The sequence below is a fragment of the Branchiostoma lanceolatum genome, chromosome 7 (assembly GCF_035083965.1).
Source record: "Branchiostoma lanceolatum isolate klBraLanc5 chromosome 7, klBraLanc5.hap2, whole genome shotgun sequence".
Classification (NCBI taxonomy): Eukaryota; Metazoa; Chordata; class Leptocardii; order Amphioxiformes; family Branchiostomatidae; genus Branchiostoma; species Branchiostoma lanceolatum.
In genome coordinates, this window is record NC_089728.1 from 6,712,207 (window position 1) to 6,734,056 (window position 21,850).

At 41.2% G+C, this 21,850-nt stretch overlaps 1 protein-coding gene across 5 annotated transcripts in view; it reads right to left on the reverse strand.

The window, feature by feature from the left end:
- Positions 1 to 20,955, reverse strand: part of LOC136438901 (CCR4-NOT transcription complex subunit 1-like) — a 37,073-nt gene extending 16,118 nt beyond the window's left edge. For 2 of the 5 annotated variants that reach the window (XM_066433925.1, XM_066433921.1), the window contains exons 1-27: positions 20,693 to 20,955; positions 15,100 to 15,207; positions 13,996 to 14,094; positions 13,520 to 13,588; positions 12,986 to 13,040; positions 12,480 to 12,536; positions 11,657 to 11,800; positions 11,127 to 11,245; positions 10,673 to 10,728; positions 10,082 to 10,208; positions 9,471 to 9,581; positions 8,798 to 8,971; positions 7,858 to 7,985; positions 7,267 to 7,399; positions 6,445 to 6,672; positions 5,629 to 6,084; positions 4,765 to 5,278; positions 4,127 to 4,303; positions 3,493 to 3,621; positions 2,839 to 3,011; positions 2,334 to 2,458; positions 2,047 to 2,157; positions 1,615 to 1,693; positions 1,156 to 1,327; positions 860 to 906; positions 322 to 465; positions 52 to 93 (exon numbers count right to left, since the gene is read on the reverse strand). In XM_066433925.1, coding sequence (XP_066290022.1) covers positions 52 to 93; positions 322 to 465; positions 860 to 906; positions 1,156 to 1,327; positions 1,615 to 1,693; positions 2,047 to 2,157; positions 2,334 to 2,458; positions 2,839 to 3,011; positions 3,493 to 3,621; positions 4,127 to 4,303; positions 4,765 to 5,278; positions 5,629 to 6,084; positions 6,445 to 6,672; positions 7,267 to 7,399; positions 7,858 to 7,985; positions 8,798 to 8,971; positions 9,471 to 9,581; positions 10,082 to 10,208; positions 10,673 to 10,728; positions 11,127 to 11,245; positions 11,657 to 11,800; positions 12,480 to 12,536; positions 12,986 to 13,040; positions 13,520 to 13,588; positions 13,996 to 14,094; positions 15,100 to 15,207; positions 20,693 to 20,794 — 3,879 coding nt within the window. In that variant the 5' untranslated portion in view covers positions 20,795 to 20,955. The remainder of the gene's footprint in view (positions 1 to 51; positions 94 to 321; positions 466 to 859; positions 907 to 1,155; positions 1,328 to 1,614; positions 1,694 to 2,046; positions 2,158 to 2,333; positions 2,459 to 2,838; positions 3,012 to 3,492; positions 3,622 to 4,126; positions 4,304 to 4,764; positions 5,279 to 5,628; positions 6,085 to 6,444; positions 6,673 to 7,266; positions 7,400 to 7,857; positions 7,986 to 8,797; positions 8,972 to 9,470; positions 9,582 to 10,081; positions 10,209 to 10,672; positions 10,729 to 11,126; positions 11,246 to 11,656; positions 11,801 to 12,479; positions 12,537 to 12,985; positions 13,041 to 13,519; positions 13,589 to 13,995; positions 14,095 to 15,099; positions 15,208 to 20,692) is intronic. The other 3 variants (XM_066433926.1, XM_066433924.1, XM_066433923.1) reach the window with 2 other exon arrangements.
- Between the last annotated feature and the right edge of the window lie 895 nt (positions 20,956 to 21,850).

Consider the following 21,850-nt stretch of genomic DNA (forward strand, 5'->3'; position numbering starts at 1 on the left):
TCCACCACGATGTAATTGACAAGACTTTTTTACTTGGGACATTGTACTAACCCTGATCAAGCTGTCACCGAAGGCATGGCGTAATTCGTCCGTCTATGGAAGGAAAAACAGGTACGTTACAAAACTTGCCTCATCATAATATTTTGTCCTAATCTATAAACAATGACTAGAGTGGTATCGTTAGCGCAAAATAAAAATTGGTGTATGGTTCGTGTCAATTTGCTCTGCCATTCTAACAATCATATCACTAACTGTACAACAGAGAATTGTAGATGGTCTACCAATATAAGACTTAAACGCATCAAAAAGAGAAAAACATACCTTCTGGTTCAGGTTAGACTGCGACAGGTTGTTGAAGATGAAAGCCACTTTGTCCTGAAGTACTTCTGGAGGTTCTAACTTCTTGTTGTTGGCATCATTTCCTGCTAGGAGGGTGTCTATGTTGGTGGCATTGGCAATAGAAGGCTGCGAAGAAACAAACAGAGATATTTGAGTATCTTGCAAGTTCTATCAAAGGGATAAAACAAAGATGAAATTTTTCCCCAAACTCAGTGGTATCAAATGGCTGAATGGCTATGCTAGGAGACATGCACTACTCTACATGTCCTAGTGGCTAAATGTTGGTTCCCTGGGAAAGCACTCAACTTGATTTTCGTCACTCCACCCAGGTGTAAAAATGGGTACCTGACTGGTTGGGGACACAAAAGGCGATGGAAGGAGGGGACTCCGCCTTCCGATACCGTGCCCTGGACGCAGAGGATTAACAACCCACTGCCCCTATGGCTTAAAAAAGGCTATGGGACTACCTCTACCTTTACCTTACAAAATTACACTTATTCTGGGAATAAATCATACTCACACTCTGACCAGGTCTGAGGGGTGGCGTAGAGCTGACCTTACTTGTAGCTGTTAAAAAGACACAAGTCAAAAGTTAAAGTAGAGAAGGCCCTGCCTAAAAGGCCTTGCCGAAAAGTAGAAATGCTGCAACAAATATATAACTTACTGTAACCACACTTCCACCAATCACTTGTTCTTTGCATAGGAGCATTTTGTGTATCCAACTTAATGTAACAAAAAATAGAAAGGCACACATACACTTAAAGCCATGGTAATAAGGTTTCTTTGTTTGTTTGAGGTTAAGAACGAAATATTCACCTTTGAAGGGCGACTCACCCCCAGAGGCCGAGCTGACGGCAGTCGTTGTTACGGTTGTGGTTAGGGTTGCGGACATCGTGGACGATGTTTTACCAAGACTCAGCGGCGGACTGGTGGACGGAGCCGCCATCTTGATGGGTGGTTCCCGCGACTGTTGACCAAACTCTACGTACTGTAAACAAGCACACAACAGGTTAGGAAGAGTTGTTGATGGAATTTTTTTTTTCAAATTCAAGTATGTCATAGTTTTAGATATGTAGTACATGGTGCATTGGGGACAATCTAAGTGTTCATGGGCATCTGGCTCAGGTTACGGAGGTAAAAGGAAGTAGAAAGAGAGGGATGGCTCCACCTTCCGAAACTGCGCCCTAGACACACTAAAAATCAACCCACTGCCCTTACAGCCTCTATAAGGCTTTGGGCCCACCTTTACTTACTATATGGAAAAACATTTCATACCTCAATAAGATGTGCAGGGAACTCCTGGAAATGTGGTATGGCAGCAAGATGCTGGCAATACTGGGGGTAATCCTTCAATCTGAAAGTTTGAAAAACAGAAAAGTTACATCTAAGAATCTAAGAGCCTAAGGGGTGACAATAAAAACATTTGTTGTGACAAAAATATATTTGATTTCTTCCTAAGCACAAAGATTTTCTACCACCCAAAAAATCGTGATCATGGCGGATGCATAACATGGAAAAACGGCTGCAATACCTCCGGGGGCTAGAAAATCCACCAATTTCTTTGATACTTCATGACCTTACCTCACACCAAATTGCCTAACAATCCATCAATAGCTTCTTGATTAAGGCTATCTAACCACAAAAAAAGGGAACATAACTTTCTTGGCGAAGTGAAAAAATGAGCATAACGAGGAACATAGAACCCACCTAGTCTTGAAGCGATCCAGAGCAGCGATGCCGAAGTAGTACATTTTGCTTCCATGGGGCTTCCTCAAGGCCTCTAACACATACCTCAGGGCTATGCCTAGAGCCATGTACCTATGGACAAACAGTATAAAGAAAAACATTGTACAATATCAGGACAATGGAAGGAAAGTAGATGATATTATTCTGTTTTGGTTGAACTAATATGGTTAAAAAATATTCAGAACTGTTAAGAATTTAAAAAAGATAAAAATTCTCATTTAAGTTGGATGCTAATAGTTGATACATACGAGACAATTCCTTCAGCTATGAGTCCTCCAAACAGAGTAGCAGTGATCTGAAGTTCCCTGGTCGGGTACTGGTGGAAATAGCGATATTCCTGGTACAGGTTCCGCAGCATACAGTGGAAAACATCCTGTAGGCAGTAGTCAACAGTTATAACTTATTAATTCTACCTTGTTTGGGGAGTGGTTCCACTGCATGTTGGTAGGCAGTGCACATTAACAAAGGATAACACACAAGGCACTACAGAACGTGATGTCATTATCATATTGATGCCACTCTTCCTTGTATGTTGTGCGGGTGCTCTTTTCTGTCATGTACCCTAAGATAACCACATTAAAGAAACAGTGTTATTGAGGCCTTCACAAGAATGTCTTATACACCAGGATCTTAAGTGTGCGTATTATTGATGCTGCAATTAAGTTAGATGTAGATCTCTTTAAATTCACCCCTTTTTAATGCATCAGTCTTAGGATACCAGGCGGAATTAAGAAGTTGACTTTTTTCCCGTACCCTTTCTCTTTTGATGGGGGAGTCTCGAAACTTCTTCAGCATTTCCAAGACCTCGTCGATGGACATGGTTGGGTTGGGCGGATGGTTGTAGATGCGCTGGAAGTAGCTGTTGGCCTCGTCGTCTATCTCCTTGGAGAACTGTTGGTTCATCTCTGGCCACACATTTGAGACGTCTGAAAATATTCCACAAGTAACAGAATTTAAGAAGTAGTCATGCCTTCAAGTACTAGATTTATCAAATCAGAATTGAGTTAATTTTTCTACAGTATGACCTTTAAACAACGCTTGCAGCTAGATATGCAAAAGGTAGGTGTGACAGGTCGTTAGGTGTAATATAAGGCTGGTGTGTTATGCCAAAGGGTGATTATACAAGCTGCATAGGTACAGATACAGAATTTGAGATACAAGGTAAAAGTTATATCTATAAAGGGGAACCTAGAATCACCGAATTATCAAAATTATCCAATGACTAATTTTTCAGCAAACTATGTTTCCTTGTGCGAAGATTCCATTACCAAAATCCACAATTATTCTTTATAATACAAAACGTGCTACTAATTCATAACATCTAAACTTGAACATTTGCTGTCGCAAAGCTATCATACATATCAAGCTATCAAGCGAATTCAAACCCTTTTGGGAGAAAACACCAACCTTGTCGCAGGCTGCTAGCTGCCTTCTGCTGTGCCAGTGCGGCCTGCTGGGAGCTCCCGATGCTGCCCGTCTTCTGTCCAAACGCTCCTCCCATTCCTGCCATGCCCAGACTGCCTGTTGTTCCCAATCCTGAAACATTCACAACATCAAAACTGGTAAGGGACAGTGGTACACAAATCCTATACATTCCTTCTAATGAAATTCAATTGTATCTTTTTGAAATAGTAGTAACAATGCAAACTAAAAAAGCTCTTGTTTGTTTGGCACAACCAGTAAGCTGCCAGTTTAGGCGCAACGCCAGTTTAGGCGCAGTTTAGGTTCAAGCTGCGTAAGATCAGACTGTAGATTTGATTCACTCACAGCGGGTGGACCCCCACTCTGCTCAATAAGTATGGTGGGATCCTTAAAGAGGAAACAGGTGTGTAGAGCCTTTCCCAAGGGCAAAACGTTATGGTCTGCTAAGGATTCGAACCCGCAACCTTTAGATTACAAGTTAACAACCCTAACCACAAGACTACTTTACAAGCTATTTCACACTGCAAATATTTTTAAAGATCTGCCATAATGCTGTCTGCCTAAAAAAAAATAAACTTAAAAACACCACGAATAATTCAACATCTGTGTTAGTGCTGACCTTGTATCTGTGAGGTGAATCCCCCCATGGAGGAGAAGGGTGTCTGCGCCGTCGTGGAGAGAGGCGGAAACTGGTCACGACTGGTCGAGTCCTTCTGGGAGGTCGGAGGGGGCGCAAAGGCGGCCGCCAGGGGGTTTGAGGAGGGTATACCCCCGCTAGAACTGCTGGATCCCAGGCCTGTAAAACAGAAGACATTTGTATACAACGTGGTGGAACAAGACAAGGTCTTTGGGTTGCCATATCCCATTGTATAGGACTGTTTACTTTAGCAATTACCGATGCTGTGGAGTTGATGCGAATTAGGATTTTACCATTGCCAACATTTGCTGATACATGCATGTCCAAACGGGACAAAATGTATTCAAGGATTGTATTAAACCAAAATACAACATTTTCTGACAATAAATATAAGCATACATATACATTCTGGTATTCTTTAAAATCTAATCTATTTCTAACTCCTTAAATTTTCACAACATCGATGTGCAAATGCATGCGAAGAACTGTTTAAAAATTTGCTTGGCACTTTTGTCATTGTGATAACACAAAACAGTCTACCCTGTCTAAAGGAAGGGCATCTAAAAAGACCATCTCCCCAATGTTAAAAAACAGCCTGGCCTATGACTTAAATAGCTTACCTTGCATCTGGGACGTCAGGCTGCCCATGGACGAGAAGGAGGTCTGTCCTGAACTGGAGAAGGGCGGAAACTGGTCCCGCGAAACCGGGAACTGCTTCTGTGGCGACTGCGGCGGCGCGAACGATGCAGCAAGTGGGTTTGCTGACTGGAACCCACCACCGATGGGCCCCGGGCCAATGCTACCCGGGCCAATACTTCCCGGGCCAATATTACCTGGGCCAATACTCCCCGGACCGATACTCCCCGGGCCGATACTCCCCGGGCCGATACTCCCAGGGCCGATACTCCCAGGGCCGATACTTCCCGTTCCAATGGCCCCAGATCCGATTGTTCCCGATCCGATAGTCCCTGATCCAATAGGTCCCCCTCCAATGTTCCCGGGTGCGAGGGGTCCTGGACCGATAGTTCCGGTTCCAGAGTTCCCACCTAGAGACAAGGATGATATGCCGGCCAGGGGGTCGATCTGGGACACATACGGGAGGTCGTCACCCTTCCATCCTGGGGACAGGTGGGGCTGGAACAGAAAACAGCATGGAGCGTTTAGCACAAATAACTTACTTCACAGACAGAGCTGAATCAGCTTACAGATAAGTCTTATGTGATACTTCGAGCTCTGATCCTAGAAAAAGGCCACACAAGGCAAAACTAGTCCGCTTGAGCTTGAATAAAGTTCTAAACAGGAACTATGCGGCTACAGCGTCTTTTCAGATGATATAGCGTGAGTGTGTATGGTTGGCTAGAGGCTGTCCACTTCTATATGCCTTATGTGGCAGACACTGTCATTCTCGTATATCTCACACACCAAGACAAACAATCACATAGACCAAAAACAATACCTCCGTTTCCACAAAGGTAACCACCCACCTGTGATGTGATGACGGGAGAGATATTCTCCAGGCCTGAGGTTGGAGGTAGTCCGCTGGGCGGACGCTGCTTGATCGAAACGTTAGCTGCTCCGGGTGGGGGCTGTCTTGCCTTGTTTAGGATCTGGCTACAGTTGCCGACCATCGTCAGGATAGTTTCCGACAACTCTTGGGACACGTTGTTAGCACATGCCTGCAGACAGGCCAGCATGGTGCCAATGGTTTCGGGAGGAAGTTGGGCAGACTTGGGGGGTTCCTTATCGGGAGGCGGCCCTCCCATCACCTGGGGTACGCGGCGCTTCAGGAAGGTGACGCAGGCTTGGATGAACGGTTCGCCGTGCTCACGAATCTTGTCGGTCAGCCATTTGTCGAGCTTGAGGTACTCGCGACGCGAAGCCAAGCATGCAAGGTCAATGACAAAGGCAAAGGGAGTGCCGTTCAACAGCATGGAGAGTGCCTAAACAGACAAAAACAGCAAAAAATACAAATCAGTTAAGTCAAAGTAGACTGCAGTTAACAGATACTGTGTGTATGTACTTAGTAGCATGGAACTTTACTATGGACCTTTAAAGATGCCATACAAATAATTTAACTAATCAAGTCTCAAGAGTTCTTTTGGCACTTTTTGGTTACAGGTTTGCCTTAAATACCATCCACAAGTCAAATCTCAAATACCTAACTAAGTCAAATGTGGCAATAGGTGTAAAAGTGCCTTTTCCATGGGCACAACATAGGGGCCTGAAAGGGATTCAAACCCAGAACATACAAAGTCAACAACCATAACCTCAAGGCCACCGTGTCACCTCTCTTTTCTTACCTTTAAGTCCTGTGCGACGTCCAGTATCCTGGAGAGTCTCTGTTGGTCGTGTGCCTCTCCCCTCATGTACCACTCAGCCATGGAGTGCATGACGAGCTGTCGGATGGAGGGACTCTGGCCCTGGCCGTGCCAGGCGTAGTGCAGGACGATGGCAGAGTTGGGGTGGGAGCCCAGGAAGATGGGCATCAAGGTGGAGATCAACTCGTGACGCAGGGTGTGCCAATTGGGCTGAAAGAATAATTTAAAAAAAATGTTTTATCCAAAAATATTTCTTCATCCTAACTATTTTTTCAACAAAAAAAAAATTTTAATCCTTAGAAATATTTTGCATTCCAAAAGAATTTTCATCCAATCATTTTTCATCAAAAAATATTTTTTCATCCAAAATTCTTTTCTCATCACAAGATTCAAGATATCATCTAAGCTGCTCTCAGTCTCGAATCCAAAATTAACAATGACAGTTTGCTTGCTTCATATGCAAGACTCCCTAACCATACTGTCATTATCTACTGTACTGCCTACCTCAACAAGACTGGTCCAGGTCATGGACCTTATTTGTTTGGAACGGAAGAAGAAGAGGAAGAAACCCAGCAAAAACCAATATGTTTCCCTTCCGTGAAGGTAAACATAGCTAATATATTTCTACAGGGAGAGGTTGCTAGCCCTTCCCCTCTAACGTGCTCGAGGCACCTCCTCGAACATGGGACCCCCATCTTACTTCCCTTCCGAAAGACGGGTGCAGCCCCAAGACGAGGAAGAAACCTGGCAAAAACAATGCGTTTCCCTTCCATGAAGGTAAATATAAAAACGAGGGTGACTTACATTGACCTGCAGTAGTCCCAGGACCAGCATGTCTGGGCAGTGCTTGATGGGAAGGTTGAAGAGACCTTTGACCTGGTCGTAGTGCCCCAGCTCAGACAGGCGCAGCAGTGTTTCTATCAAGTCTAGTGACTTCCTACAGACAGACAAACGCAAGTTACAGTTAGTCATACAAGCTATTTAGATCTCTGAAACAGCAAGTGAAAGTAATCTGGAACCAGTAGCCTCAAATGAAATCAATGAACAGCTCAGCTACTCTTCCAATGGCCGTGACCAGGGCTGTCTCCAGCTTTGAATTTTTTCTGTCCCGCTCAATGTTTGGAAACAAATGTTGTTAATTATCCTTACTAAATCTGTCATTTTTGGCTTACAACAATACATTTTCATCTATTTCATGTAATGAAGTTCAGAGTTTGGGGACAGACAGCATCAAATTGTTGTTCGTCCCAACAAGCAAATTTACGTCCTGGGACAGGTCTTGGACAAAGCCCCACAAAAACTTTTAAAATGTATCATTTATCTATGAAATTTGTTGAGCGATCTATAAAATCTGGTTGCAGCCTCCAGTAGAAAGTGGGTGTAGTGACATCTTACCAGGTCGCTATTTCTCGGTTTTCATCGTCGGGCGGGGACTTGAGTATGTCGATGACGACTTGGTGGCAGGGGAAATCAGCAAAACAGAACACATCTGGGCTGGATAGGGCCACTTGAAACCATGACAGCTACAAGTGAGAAAAAATAGTGTTACAAACACAACCACTGTTGGTTTGACCCTACATATATCTCTTAAGGAAAAACTCAAATCAGTCTGCTGGCCATTTTTTCATTCAGGTCATGGGGGAAGAGGCAAGGCTCAGACAAAATATAACAAAGATGCAGATTACATGACTGAAGTCCTAATAAATCCATTAAGATGTATCCTTTCACTTACATGGTATAATAAAAACACATAACAAAATGAATGTTGGCATATGGTCCGTGTCTGGTCATACATGCTTAGGTTCAAAACATTATTAATGGTGGTTGATTCGAGCAAGAGTATAACTCTAATATCTCACCACAAGTTCCATATTTCTAAGTTCTTTAGTGTATGCATATTGTAAATTCATCCTTGTCACAGAAAAGGCTGTCTTAGACCCTTGTCGGCGGTTGGTTCAAAGGCCCTTTGAAAATTCTACATCAAAATCGTCCAGCCTATGATGAACGTTTTGTTTTTTGTTTTATTTATTCGCACATAAAAACAGAAAACAATAATAAATTAATTGGAAGTACAATAAAAACGTGCAGGAGGAGGAAAGAAGCCTGCAAGGCTTATAGAAGCCCTCCTCCTTTTAATTTAACAAATCTCGATTACAAGAATAATATACGTTTACAAGAAAAACGAACAAAAGTACAATACATAGCAAATAATACAATAAACATAATAAACAGCTATATTACAAAAAAATGGAATACTGAAAATATAATACAGATTAAACATAAAAAAATTATCATCAACGAAGACCAGAAATATTTTTAGTGGCTAGGCCATTACCTGTCCCTCCGTGTTCTTCCACTGGCGATACAGCAGGTCGATGGGAAAGACGTCCTGATTGGCCAGAGCCCTGGTGAGCGCCGAGGTGAGCAGCCGCAGCCCCTGGGCGTCCTTCAGGACCAGGCCGGGATGGTCCAGCTCAAATATCACCTCCCGCCAGTTCAGGTGGGGAGCCTGGAAAACAACACAAACAATCATTAGAAACAGCTACGTATGGCACAAATTAATCAACTACTGTTCATACCAGTATACAAGTAATAATGTAAGCATATATAAAACATATATCTAAAAGGATGTTTAACTCTTGAGAGGCAGTAAACAACAGATGATAAACCAAACAGTGGGTGTGAGTGTAAAACATATATTGTATAATATTCAACACCCTAAAACTGAGAGGTATCTTATGTTGATTGTGTTTGTCAACTAAAACAGACAGAAACCCAAAGGAAGTTAAGATTTACAGAGGAGAAATTTGATTAATTGCTATTGTCAGTGTCATCTAAAGAATACTGTAAAAATGTCATATTATCCTCCTACCAATGAACTTCTCTGCAGCATTTAAAGGAACAAAGTAAAAACATCTTAGGGAAGCCAAAATCCCATCCTTGATAAACATCTTTGTCCATTTTCATGGGCTTTCACTGAGTGACAAACAACATTCCGAGGCGCTCACCAGATCTTGTAGCACATCTACGAAGACATCAACAGACCAGGACTGGGACTGGCCTCCCTCCGACTTGTCCTTTCCCTCACTCCATATGCTTCCTCCTGGGCTGGTTAGGGACTGGGGGAACAGATACATCATTTACACCACAGATGTAGACAGTTTTACTAACTTAACAAGTTGAAGCATACACAAATTTCAGCTTCCTGTATTCAATATCATACATCTTGTCAGTCAGGTCTTTTCCACCTTAACAAATTTTGGACTCATAATAAGGTTATTTAACGTTAAGCATGTCCTCTTCCTTTCGGCATCTGGAGATCAAAGGGTCAGTTTACCAGCTGGGTCGCTAGTCTTTACAAGTCTTTACAGTTTCACAATAGTGAAGATCAATGTAAATGTACATGGGCATCATTTTGCAGGTGCGTAGCTTGTTTGGCTATAAGACCACATTGAACAGGTGCATCAGTTGTGATTTCTGCTTCTATGCATCAAGACACTGATATTTTCAACATCATACTGTAATTTGGACAAATATACATTGTACAAGTAGGAGTATTTTAATACAGGAAATCTGTTTTGACTTTCATCACTTGAGCCCTGATTTGAGACCTCCTCACCTGTAGTGGAATGCTGTCTGAGAGCCCGACGTGTGTACGGGCCATCATTCCCAGAACCCGAGCCACCACAGCGGGGGTGACCTCACGCACACCAAACTGCAACAGGGTGTTCCTGCACTCTTCAACACTGCAGAGGGAGAGGAAGTGACTGTACTCTCAATCCAATTTAGCTCACTTAGGAGCTACTCATCATCATCTTCAATACTGCTCAGCCCGCCTTTTGGCAGATTATTAGGAGCTGCGCAAGTGTTTAATAGTAACAGGTACAAAAGGGGTAGAGAGGGGGCTGGACAATGACATGTGCAAGTGAAACTTTTAGTGTTGTTAGTAATTGAGCTACTAAGAAGGAAATTCCCCTAGCTCTTTTCAACAAGTATAATGAACAGTGGACCATGACTTAACTTCCCGTACTAAGTATTGCAACCCTCTCCAGTTGCCTGCACGTCGGGTGAGTGACAACAGTCGGGATTCGAACTCACGGCCAGCCGCTTGGTCCAGAGGCAGGGTCACTAACCACTGAACATACTACCTGGTATCTAACTTTATTCCACCAACTGATGGTGAATAATAGTAAGTTTGACATCATCTTACCTGGCACAGCAGCCATATCCAACTTCTTGCATCAGTTCAGCCAATGAACCCTCCATCTATACAAAACAAACATGAATTACTGACTAGCACCACAAACATTCTACTGTTAAAATGTCATCCAGCTATCAATAATGTAACAGGGACTGTGATAGAGCTATGTTATGTAACAAGAAAGGAGTATTGGATGCACAGGAATTTCAGAAGACATTGCATCAACTAAGCAAAGTCTAACAAATAACACTTCAAACTCTTCAAACACTTCAGATGAATCCATCTCAATTTCTTTATTTCATTTTGTGGCCTTTTCTGCATTTATATGGCTCTCTCTAATGCTGCAGGACTTTCCTGGAGCTACCCTGACAAAGAGTTAAAAAGGTCCACATCTGCATAAATGCATTCTTACATCTGCTTGGAGATTAAGTATCATGAACACTGTACATTGCCTAGAACCTACCATGTCTCTTGGCACAGTGCTTGACTCTGCTTGACTAACCAGTCGTTCTATGGTGATGTCCTGTTTGTCTGGGAAGAGGAAAGGTGTCAGAACTACGGGACACCTCTCGCTGGGGAAATCTGCAATCAAAAAAAGAAACATTCCGAAAATTAAAGTATTGGACGCAGAGGCTGTACCAGTGCTGTACAAAGTCATGATAAAATCATACTCAAGTATCATACGCATTGGATTTAGCAACATTTTTGATTTTGGGTAATCTCACTAGAGTAGGTTCTTTGCATGAGGTACTGCTAATCCAAATAAAAATTCGGTTTACTTCACTTTGCTTTTTTCAAGGCTGATAAACAATTCAAGGCTAATTTTTATATCCAAAATCTAAATGGGCTTTTAGGAAAACTGATGAAGGAATGAAATTTTTTGGTGTTCAGCTTTTCCCAAAATCTACAAAAAAGTTGCCAAACTTTTTTTTAAAAATGTAACATAGTTCAACCTAAAACAGCCTTACAATACAAGGTTAGCAGTTGGTTCACCTTGTTTTAAGATAGCTATGAAAGCTTCCTTCTGCTCAGCGCCGATTCCAAACTTGTCCTTGGGTCCGTGTAGATGGATCAGCAGCAAATGGAGCACCTCGATAGCGATGTCGTTTAAACTTTCCTCACAACCACTGTTTAGATCTGGATGGAAGGACAACATAAATTAGAGCTATATTTTCTATACTGTAGAAGGTATCTGTATCTGTATCTGTATAGCCGGTACAACCGCCATTAGGCGTAACACACCAGCTTTTAAGGTAACTGAGACCAGCCAGCAGTAAGGAAAGTACACGCAGCTGGATAAGTTACAGATGGCAAATATCTACAACAAATGTTCACAAACCATATGTTGCATACACAAAAATCATAATACAGTAATCAGTAACTGTTCATCATGAGGTAAAACTAAAGATAAGTTTATCCAAAACGTAAGTCTAGTAACAAGTCTAATAATAAGTAATATCCAATCCAAGTCCTTTAGGGCCAGAATGAATGAACATTGTAGAGTCCAATGATCTTTGCAGTGAGGTTGAACACTTCCATAATTTTTTTTTTTTTACATTTAGTGATAACATGTATAGGATAGATGTAATGGTAGCATAGACTTTTATGGTTTTGTTTGTCTCTACCCTTGTTGACCGTCAGCACTATAGGTAATGACATTTTACCTTAAGTCTTCGATGTAAGTATTACTCCTGCATTCAGCCCAAGTGGGCAAGAACATGAATATAAAGATCATTCCTTCTGTATTTTGACAAAATTGGACACATAAGGTGATCGCATGGGTAGCGATAAGGAATCCTGTATCTAAGAAACCCACCAGGATCTGTGAAGGTTCTGAGGAGATCAGGAAGCTTCTGCTTTACAAACTGGGCAGCTGGAAACATGGAGAAAAAATATTGATTATTATGAAATAAGGCAGTGAAAACTTCCGACAAACCCCAATCAATGCCAATACATACACAATGCTGAACAATTATATCTACATTGTATGTCTGCTAACATAATTCCAGAAGGCCATATATATCCGACACTGGCGACACCCTGAAAAATTGCATCTGAAGACATCTTCCATACAACGTCGCTCCTGCATATCTAAACTGTAAATTTGTGGGAGGAAAACATTGTTTTCTAAAGTGGCAGATATATGTAACCCGGCAGATACAAATGTAAATGTTAATGGAGGTTACATGTGCATTGCATTGAACTAAACACACATTGTTTTTTCTTTGTAGGTTACATTGTTGGCTGCATTGTCTGGTAATTCTATATAGCGGAGGAGGCAGATTGTAACAGGGTCAAAAAAATGTACGTGGGGCAACTTACCGTAGTTTCGAACCTCTAGAATGGACGAATTTAACAATGCAAGACCAAACACAACCTGGAAAAGGAAAAGGGCAGTTGGTCACACATGTTCTGACAGGCTACAAGAAGAAACATAACGAAGCTGACATCACTGATTTAACCAATAACAACAAGCCTGTTAACATGAACTGATTTTACTACACACATTATATCCTCCAAGGTACTAGAAAAATGATATCTTAACCTTTGTCCTGCAGGAGTTCCAGAGCAAAAATATACCCCCACTGCTGAAGTGCCCAGTAAAATTTGAAAGAAAGGGTACTCGTTTGACATTACTCAATATTAGTTACAACTCTTAACAACAATCGCGCAGGTGCTACGTAGCCATTCTAGAAATATTCTCAACCCATCAATTGTCAGGGCTAGCATACAGAATAAGAATGTGCAAGCCGACAATTGTCGGGCGTAGCAGGACTAGGTTTTTTTTGTATTTCTTTGTTGGAAAGATATGAATCTTTCATCATTACACCATTACATCATTAACATAGAGCTTACCTCCTGGATTTTGTTGAGCTTTAGCACCTTGGTCAGCTGGGGGAAGAGCTGTACAGACGGCTTTAAACTCTGAAAAAGTCATTGTGATGTACATTATTTGTCTTCATGTGTTATACTCGGGCCTGGACCTTTGTCCACTATCTCTGTAGGCCAGCTATAATGTACATATACCTAATAGATTAACTAATAATACTTCAACGCTTTTAAGGCCCAATGACAACAAAAATCATGTTCATGTACAGTGCTAGTGAAACAACATGCATGGACATAGAGATACATATTGTACAAACACATGCAAAGCCACATATGACTGTTTAAAAATCTTATCCAGTTGCTTGAGTAATTATTTTTGGCGTATCTTAGTACCTGGATGTCTAACTTTCAGCAACATAAAGCTACATATGCTATGCATAAGGTTCAGTCTGTAACTTGCAAATTGAAGCAAAACTCTTATCCAATTGAACTACTGTACTTACTTTTTGATGGTGGAGGGGGAAGTCTACAGCGTAGCACAATGTAGACACAAAGGTAGGCTTTGTTATCAGGGTTTCACACTCTTGTATCAGCAGCTGTGTCTGGACCAAAGCAGGCAAGAGTAACCCACAAGCACAACAAAACTTATCCTCAGTTTTTCCGAAAATAATTTCATCAGGTTGGTAGAACATAGGATATTTGGAGTTTCTTTTAACACAACCAGGTAATCTCACCTGTTGACGTTTCGGTGTCTGTCAGACACCTTCTTCAGAGCTTCTGACTGGAGTACTGCTTCTCACCGCTATATTTGGGATTACGTTATCGCCGCAAAAGCGACACCTACATCGGCTACTTATAGCGGAGAGAAGCAGTACTCCAGTCAGAAGCTCTGAAGAAGGTGTCTGACAGACACCAAAACGTCAGCAGGTGAGATTACCTGGTTGTGTTAAAAGAAACTCCAAATATCCTCAGTTTTTCCCTAAAGCCCCCTTTCCACAAGACGGCAATTGCTGAGTGACCAAAATTGGACTTGTGTGATCCTTGGTTTTACAATTGAAATGTGATACAAGATGTACAAGCATGATTTAAAAGACAATACACAAAACATCTTAAAAAATAAATTTTTTGTCTCTGAAATTCGTTTTAAGAATAAGATGATATCTGTCAAATTCTTTGCTCGCCCAGCGGTTGTAGTCTCTAGTAGAAAGGGAACCTACACTACATGGATAGATATTAAGTTTTTCTTCAGTCTGGGATATTTTCCAAAGCTACATGCATATGGCTTGACGACAAATTTTCCTTATGTCGGGGATCTACCTTAAACTTGTTTACATGAAAACCGTCTTAATATAACCAGAAAATCTAGAATGACTGTGTATGAATAATCTATAGTGCTCTGAGTCTGCATAGTTTCAATTTGGCGGTAGGGAGAAAATGGAGTGTTCGCGGTGGTTTTGGGTTCGCGTTTCAGACAATAGTACTGTAGTAGACAAGAGGGTAGGAGAGAAAAAAAATGTGCGATTGTTTTAAGTTCAAGGCGAAGAGCTTACCATGAATACCGCAGACATAAAACCACTGTGAACATTTATGCATTTACAGTATCTTACCTGGTGATAGTCTTTTCCACCACTTTTACCATCCCCACTGAAATCCACATGTGAGAAGAGGCAACGGTACAAGTGACGATCTGCCTCAGGCCCGTGTTGATCAACAAGCTAGACAAAAAAATGGAGACATGCGAAATTACATTTAGCGCAAATACTTATAATGACATGTATATATGTCACAGTAGAGATGGCGATTCAGGACAATCGGCGATTGTCCTAGGACAGATCGCGATCGCAGTCTGTCCTAGGACAAACGGCGATCGCGATCTGTCCTAGGACAATCGGCGATCCTACTAGTAGAGATTGCGATCGCAATCTGTCCTAGGACAAACGGCGATCGTGATCTGTCCTAGGACAATCGCCGATTCTACTAGTAGAGATTGCGATCGCAATCTGTCCTAGGACAAACGGCGATCCAAACTTAATGATGCTAAGATATACTAATAAAGGAAACAGCAATATCTTGTATAATCCATGATTTTATTTAGTATTTACAAATTCTGAGATTGATATTTTGACACCTGTTTTAACACTTTACAATTGTTATTGTTCTCCTATGGTTGTGAATTTAATAGGTGTGAAACTGTGAGTAATATCTTGACACCTCAAAATTTGCATACTGAAACATTGTTGGATCACCTTCTTCCAACTGACATCCTTCACACATTATCAAAATTTTGTCACTCAACTTTATCAGAAATTACTTTATCAGAAAACATACTCATTCATCCATTATAAAATATGAAGTAATTCACCTAAAATAGTTGATAATTATGAAATGTAGGTAGTATGCTAAACCTGATTGAAATGTTGTGCAATGATTCATTCTATTTTCTAAAGCATTTCCGTCTAGTCAGAATTTGTCCAGGCAAGTAGAATCGCCGTTTGTCCTAGGACAGATTACGATCGCAATCTCTACTAGTAGAATCAGCGATTGTCCTAGGACAGATGGCGATCGCAAACTTGTCCAAGTAGAATCGCCGTTTGTCCTAGGACAGATTGCGATTGCAATCTCTACTAGTAGAATCGGCGATTGTCCTAGGACAGATCGCGATCGCAGTCTGTCCTAGGACAAACAGCGATCGCGATCTGTCCTAGGACAATCGCCGATTGTCCTGAATCGCCATCTCTACTGTGACATATACAATGTACATAATCAAAATACCACCAGGTCCTGCATATGCAGCAGACTTTAAATGAAGCCAGGAAAACCTTAAAAACAAATGTTTTTGAGAGACTTAAAGGGAAAGAAAACAATTTTGTGCGGGTAAAATCTATGTGGTACAGGTAATTTTAAACCTTGCCTGCACCTGTGCAGGTATGCAGAAAAAAGAATTTCAAATCCTGCATCAGTATAACTGTACATGCCATGGGTTGGGGGCTTACTATCCATACCAAAGTGTAGGGTACATGAACATACAATGTACATGTTTATTCAGTAATCATGCAAACGACACACTCGCTAGATGAGACTCACATAACATCTCAATCATGATTTTCATAAATACATGTAAGTCTTTCTTGTATACAGTCGAACATGTGCAATTGACCATCTCTACATAAAGGCGACCTGGCCACTGTGGCCACTTTTTCCATTGACCAAGTATTGAATCCTGCTACAGTGACCACCTTTCCACAAGTCTTTGTCACTATTGACGGGTTTCTCTGGGTATTTGTCATTAGTCTACAAAATGCTTTGCCATGAATATTCAAATCTATGTAGCTACATTCTGCAAGAAATCCTATCAATAAGAACGAACAAGATTTTCCAGGGAAGCTTTGCATTAACTGATTTTATCTCACCTACCTTCTGAAGATTTGTCATCAAAACAGGCGAGTAAATGTTCACACTTCAGTGGATCACAAAAACTGTTCGCATCATAGGAAATGAACATCATTTCCGCCAACATTGGTACACGTTCTAACAACACGCTTTGCACTAACATGCTTGTTACAACGCCTTCAGATGTTGATGTGAAGCAAGAGGTTTGTTACAATTAGATTACCATTCATCCTAATTTTAGAAATGATACAAAGATACTGTTCCAAACAGCAAAAAAGCACTTAACCTTCTAAAGCTGACCTTCTCCCTGCTGCCTCCGAGAGTAACCCCATAACCAAAGCAAATTTGGTGCCAAACCGGCAAACGGATACCTTAGCAGGCTGAAGGTAGATTTTTTCTTGAACATAGATTCATCAAGAGAGTAACTTAAATCAATCACTCTCATTTCTTGTCTAATATTACGGCTCTTTTCACTAACTTGCAGAGGTAATAAGCATAGAAAAATAAGATGGTGTTGGGTACAGAATTTGATTTCTATGAGCAGACTTCACTTCACAAGATTTCCTCCTCTCTAATTAACGTCTCAGAAGATACAATTTACATTCAGGGGTTCATCTAAATCAGGAAAGAGGGGCGCTGCACCCTCTTGTTTCAGCCCAGCGCCCCCTTATGGAATTCAGATTTTAGCTTAATATCCAGCATACAGCCTTCACTCAGCAATCGATTCATCCATAAATACATAGAATTCGCTCCCTTGCATGTGTGTGCTCCCTCTTGTTTCATTTTTCTAGAAAAACCCCTGACATTGATTGTATCCATCTAATGGAACAGGTAACTAGAAGGGTGCTATATCGGTACCGTACAGTTTGGTTGTCCAGGAAGGTCCAAGGCGGTCTATCCCTGTTTATCCCAGCCTAACATGTTTTATTTCCATGAGAATACATGTAGCAGCAAGTAATTCTTGTCAAGTGGCACAAGCTGGAAGGTAACCTTGTCCTAGAATAGGGGTTCAGGCTCTTTTGTTTGTATCGCCTTACTGGTACACTGCCTCATGGTGAGACAAATCATTAGTAACCAATTTGACCAAACTGTCTGTGTTGCCAGCATTTTAAAAAATCATTGAAGACTGCCAAACATGGTCTGGGTCATGGGTTCAAATCCTATTCAGGGTCGGAATATATTATTTTTTTTGCATACCTGCATTAGCATAAAAATTACTTGCACCATACAAATTCTATCTGCATCACTCATTTTCTTTATCTTGCGCTAAGTTGCAGTCAATGCAAAAAGCAATGTTTTGAAAATGCTTCTAGCATCCCTGTACCCTGTATTCAAGGCTGCTACAGCATGTACAGGGCTCGAAATAGTGGGTGCATGTGCACCCAGTGCACCCAAAATTGGAGCTGTGCACCTAATTTTTGACTGTGGGTGCACTGGTGCACCTATATATTTTTGTAGCCTATAAGGTTAAGCCTTAAGGTACTATCGTACGCTAGTATACAGAATATTCTTGAAATGTAAGTATAAAAACAGCATGATAACTTTTTGCTGTACTTTATTTAATGTATTATCTGTTTGAAATTTTGAAGTTAGCTATAGAATTACAGATTGAAGTTCTTAAGAAAGGCAGCAGCGTTAAACTTTGTAATTATGTTCTGAAGAACATTCAACTTTATTTTATCTGGTGCACCCAAAATTCTTTCTGTGCTCCCAATTTTTTGAGTTGGGTGCACCAGTGCACCTATTCCCAAATATGAATTTCGAGCCCTGATGTATGAAGAATTCAAGGCAATTTTGGCTACTACTGGCCAAAGGCCGTCAAACATTTATGTCAGCTGTTTTCACCATGGGCCAGGGTAGGTTAGGTGGGTGCACACTGCAGGCAGACATCAGGCTACAGTAAAAACTGTCCAAGAAGGCCACTCGAGATTGATAAAATCTGGTCTATGTGGACAGGGCAATTTTTATGCTTGTATCGCCAAACAGAGGCCAGATCAACTGTCCTTAAGTAGAGGTGATCACTTGCACAGGTTTAGCCGTACATGCACAGCTCTAATTTTCCCTGCATTAACCTGCATATGCAGGTGGTGTTTCGGGCTCTCTTAGCCTGGCACAATACCTACATCTATATCTGTACAGCTGGTATAAACGTCCTTTGGCATAACACACCAACTAGGAATTTATAACGTTATATATATATTATAGAGGTTGAACTCTCTTACTCCTGATACTACTACTCAAATGTCTCAGAAAAATCGGCAAGGTTTGTAACAAATGAAAAATACCAACTGCACAAAAATTCAATGCATATTAGAAAGGCATATCATTTGCATATTTGTGAACCTTGGCCAGACAATTTAATCAAATAAAAAACTTGTGATAACCAGAAGAAAATCACAACTGAACATAGGTTTGAGCCTAAGTTGTACAATGCATGGTGATTGTCCCCATCATTTCAGCAAATCATTAAAAGCTATCATGAAGTAAATGACATTAAAATATGCCAACCAAAATATATTTTGTGTGGTCTTGGAAAAGAGGTTTTAAAATATTTACACAAAATATTGTAAGTATTTTTCTTGCAACCTGATAGTATGCATCGTAACCTTTACAAATCTGAAACAATGAAATCATATTTCATTCAAAATCTAAATGGTTTAACAGCACATGCTCCTATTCAATTTTGTCAAAAACACTTCCAGAATAGTACATATTAAGGTTACATTTTTCTGGTAAAAGAAGCCTATTATCCTGTATGTGCACATGTAAGTAAATCTGTAAACTCTTCTTCTGTATCTAGCCCAATGGGGCAAAAATGTACAATAACAGTCTTTTTTTCATTTATTCATTCATCTGAAATTTTCAGTCTCAGACAGTATGCACACTTTCTTGTTCTGACAAAATTTTACCTCTTCAAAAATAAGAACACTACTGTCTACACTATTTTTTCATAACTACCAAGGACTTCGCTCAAATGTGTGCTGAGCAAAACCTAACATGAATCAGTCTGAAACGCAGCAGTAATCTCAGACGAATCGGTCGAGAGTTAATTGTAACTTATTGTTGGCATATGCATGTCGCCTTGCCCATTAAGTTAAAACCATGTACCATTAGAAAAAGCAGTGTAAATACAAAAAGGCCGCAAAATACTAACAAAACAACCCTGACTAAAACATCTGTTTGGAGACTGATGTAACACAACTGTAACAGTCGTAATACATAACTGGTGTGTTACGCCATCATCATATCTCCAAGCAGATGTCGAGTTCGAAAGTCGTATCGATCTCCAACTACCATTTCTCTGACAGCTGGGCTTCGGCAAAAACTACCTAACCCTACTTTGGGGCAAGTGGCTGTCAGAAAAGCCGGGCTGTCTGGAAACATCACAATCTCTCACCCCAACATCTGCTTGGAGAATAGTGTTATGCCATGTGCATGAAGGTTCACCTTTTATTTAACTGTGATATTTTTTAGATGGGTAGAATTGGAACATAGGAAGCCCCTAGTGTTTATGGAATGCACGTAAGAATCAGATATCGTCTAGCAGTAAGAAAATCCCTTGGCTAGAGCCAGAGCACACCGTCGGCGCTGCAAACCAGCCGACAACGTCACTAACGTTCATAATTTTTTCTGGTGAAAAAAAACATGGCGGCCGTCTGAAACCTTAGCGCGGCGCGGACACAATTCTCCACACAATCGCTTAATTTCTAACGAAATATAATTCTCTGAGGTAACAGCACATGTATAACGTTTCCTTCAGGCGTTTTGGTTGTGCAATATTGGACTGAATGAATGTATATGATGACTTACACGAGAGATTTCCGCAACGCTCGACTTGAAGTTCTTCTTGCTCAGATTCGCCACAGCGTAACTGATTTGAGACAGGGCCAGCGACAACGAGTCCAGATTCATTGCTTCATGAGTTTTGTCGAGGGGAATTCCTTCCCTACTGAACTGCGGACGTCCCACCGTTTTTTAAAGAGTTCAATCGCAGAGGAGGCCGCCGAAACACAGGATCCCTCCCGCACCATCATGCAGGCCCGGCCGCCATTACTAGTATCTTCTCTGTGCGGGGACCCACGCTTCCCACAATCCTGTGCGTGGCGGCTTCAGCTAGCCTCTAGCAGACTTTGGAAGGGGAGGCCTTTGTAAGCCTTTATCAGGCTCCAGAGGCAGCTGAAAATAGTAGAAATTGGCCAAATAAACATATGATATGACAGAAGAGTTAGCTGACCGGGCAATACAGTTTTCCGCCTCAAGAGAAAATTTCTAGACTTTTCCACCACCCTCAACTGGAGCCTGGTTGAGGATTTTGAAAGCGGTAGTCCTTTGTTAGCCTCTATCTGACTCCATAGACTGCTAAAGATGGTAGAAACTGGCCAAAAAGATTTAGACTAAATTATATGCCAGAGGAGTCAGCTGGCCATAGATCTATTTTTTGGCCATTTAATTTCTACCATTTCCACCATTTGATACCTATGGAGCCTGGAAGAGACTAGCCCTTAATTTGTTTCTGCTAGACTTTGATAGCTTTCTGCAGCTCAGACCTTCTGTCCGGCTCAGGCAATTTTCTAAGGCTTTTTTGGTTGTTTTTCTGATCACTCGACCGCCCAATATCCAGTCTTGCTGCCAGGAAAGTGATCGATGTACCTGATTGAATTTAACCTCCTTACCGTAGGATGAAAGCTCAGCTTCACTTTAAGTGGCAAATGCATTAGATTTACTTGAAAAAACTTGCTGTGCACACATGCCATATTTTATAGAATACATCATCAGGAAAATTATAGCAATTCTCCTTTAGTCACCTAACGTTAATCATTACTCCTATGTCCATCAATTCATACCACCTGTATGATACTGATGCAGTGAACAATGGCTGCTCGAAAAAAACTTTGAGCAGTACAAAGAACTTTTTCAATTTTTTTAAGGAAAGCTTGTATTCCTGTGCAACACAAACTTTAGTGTCCA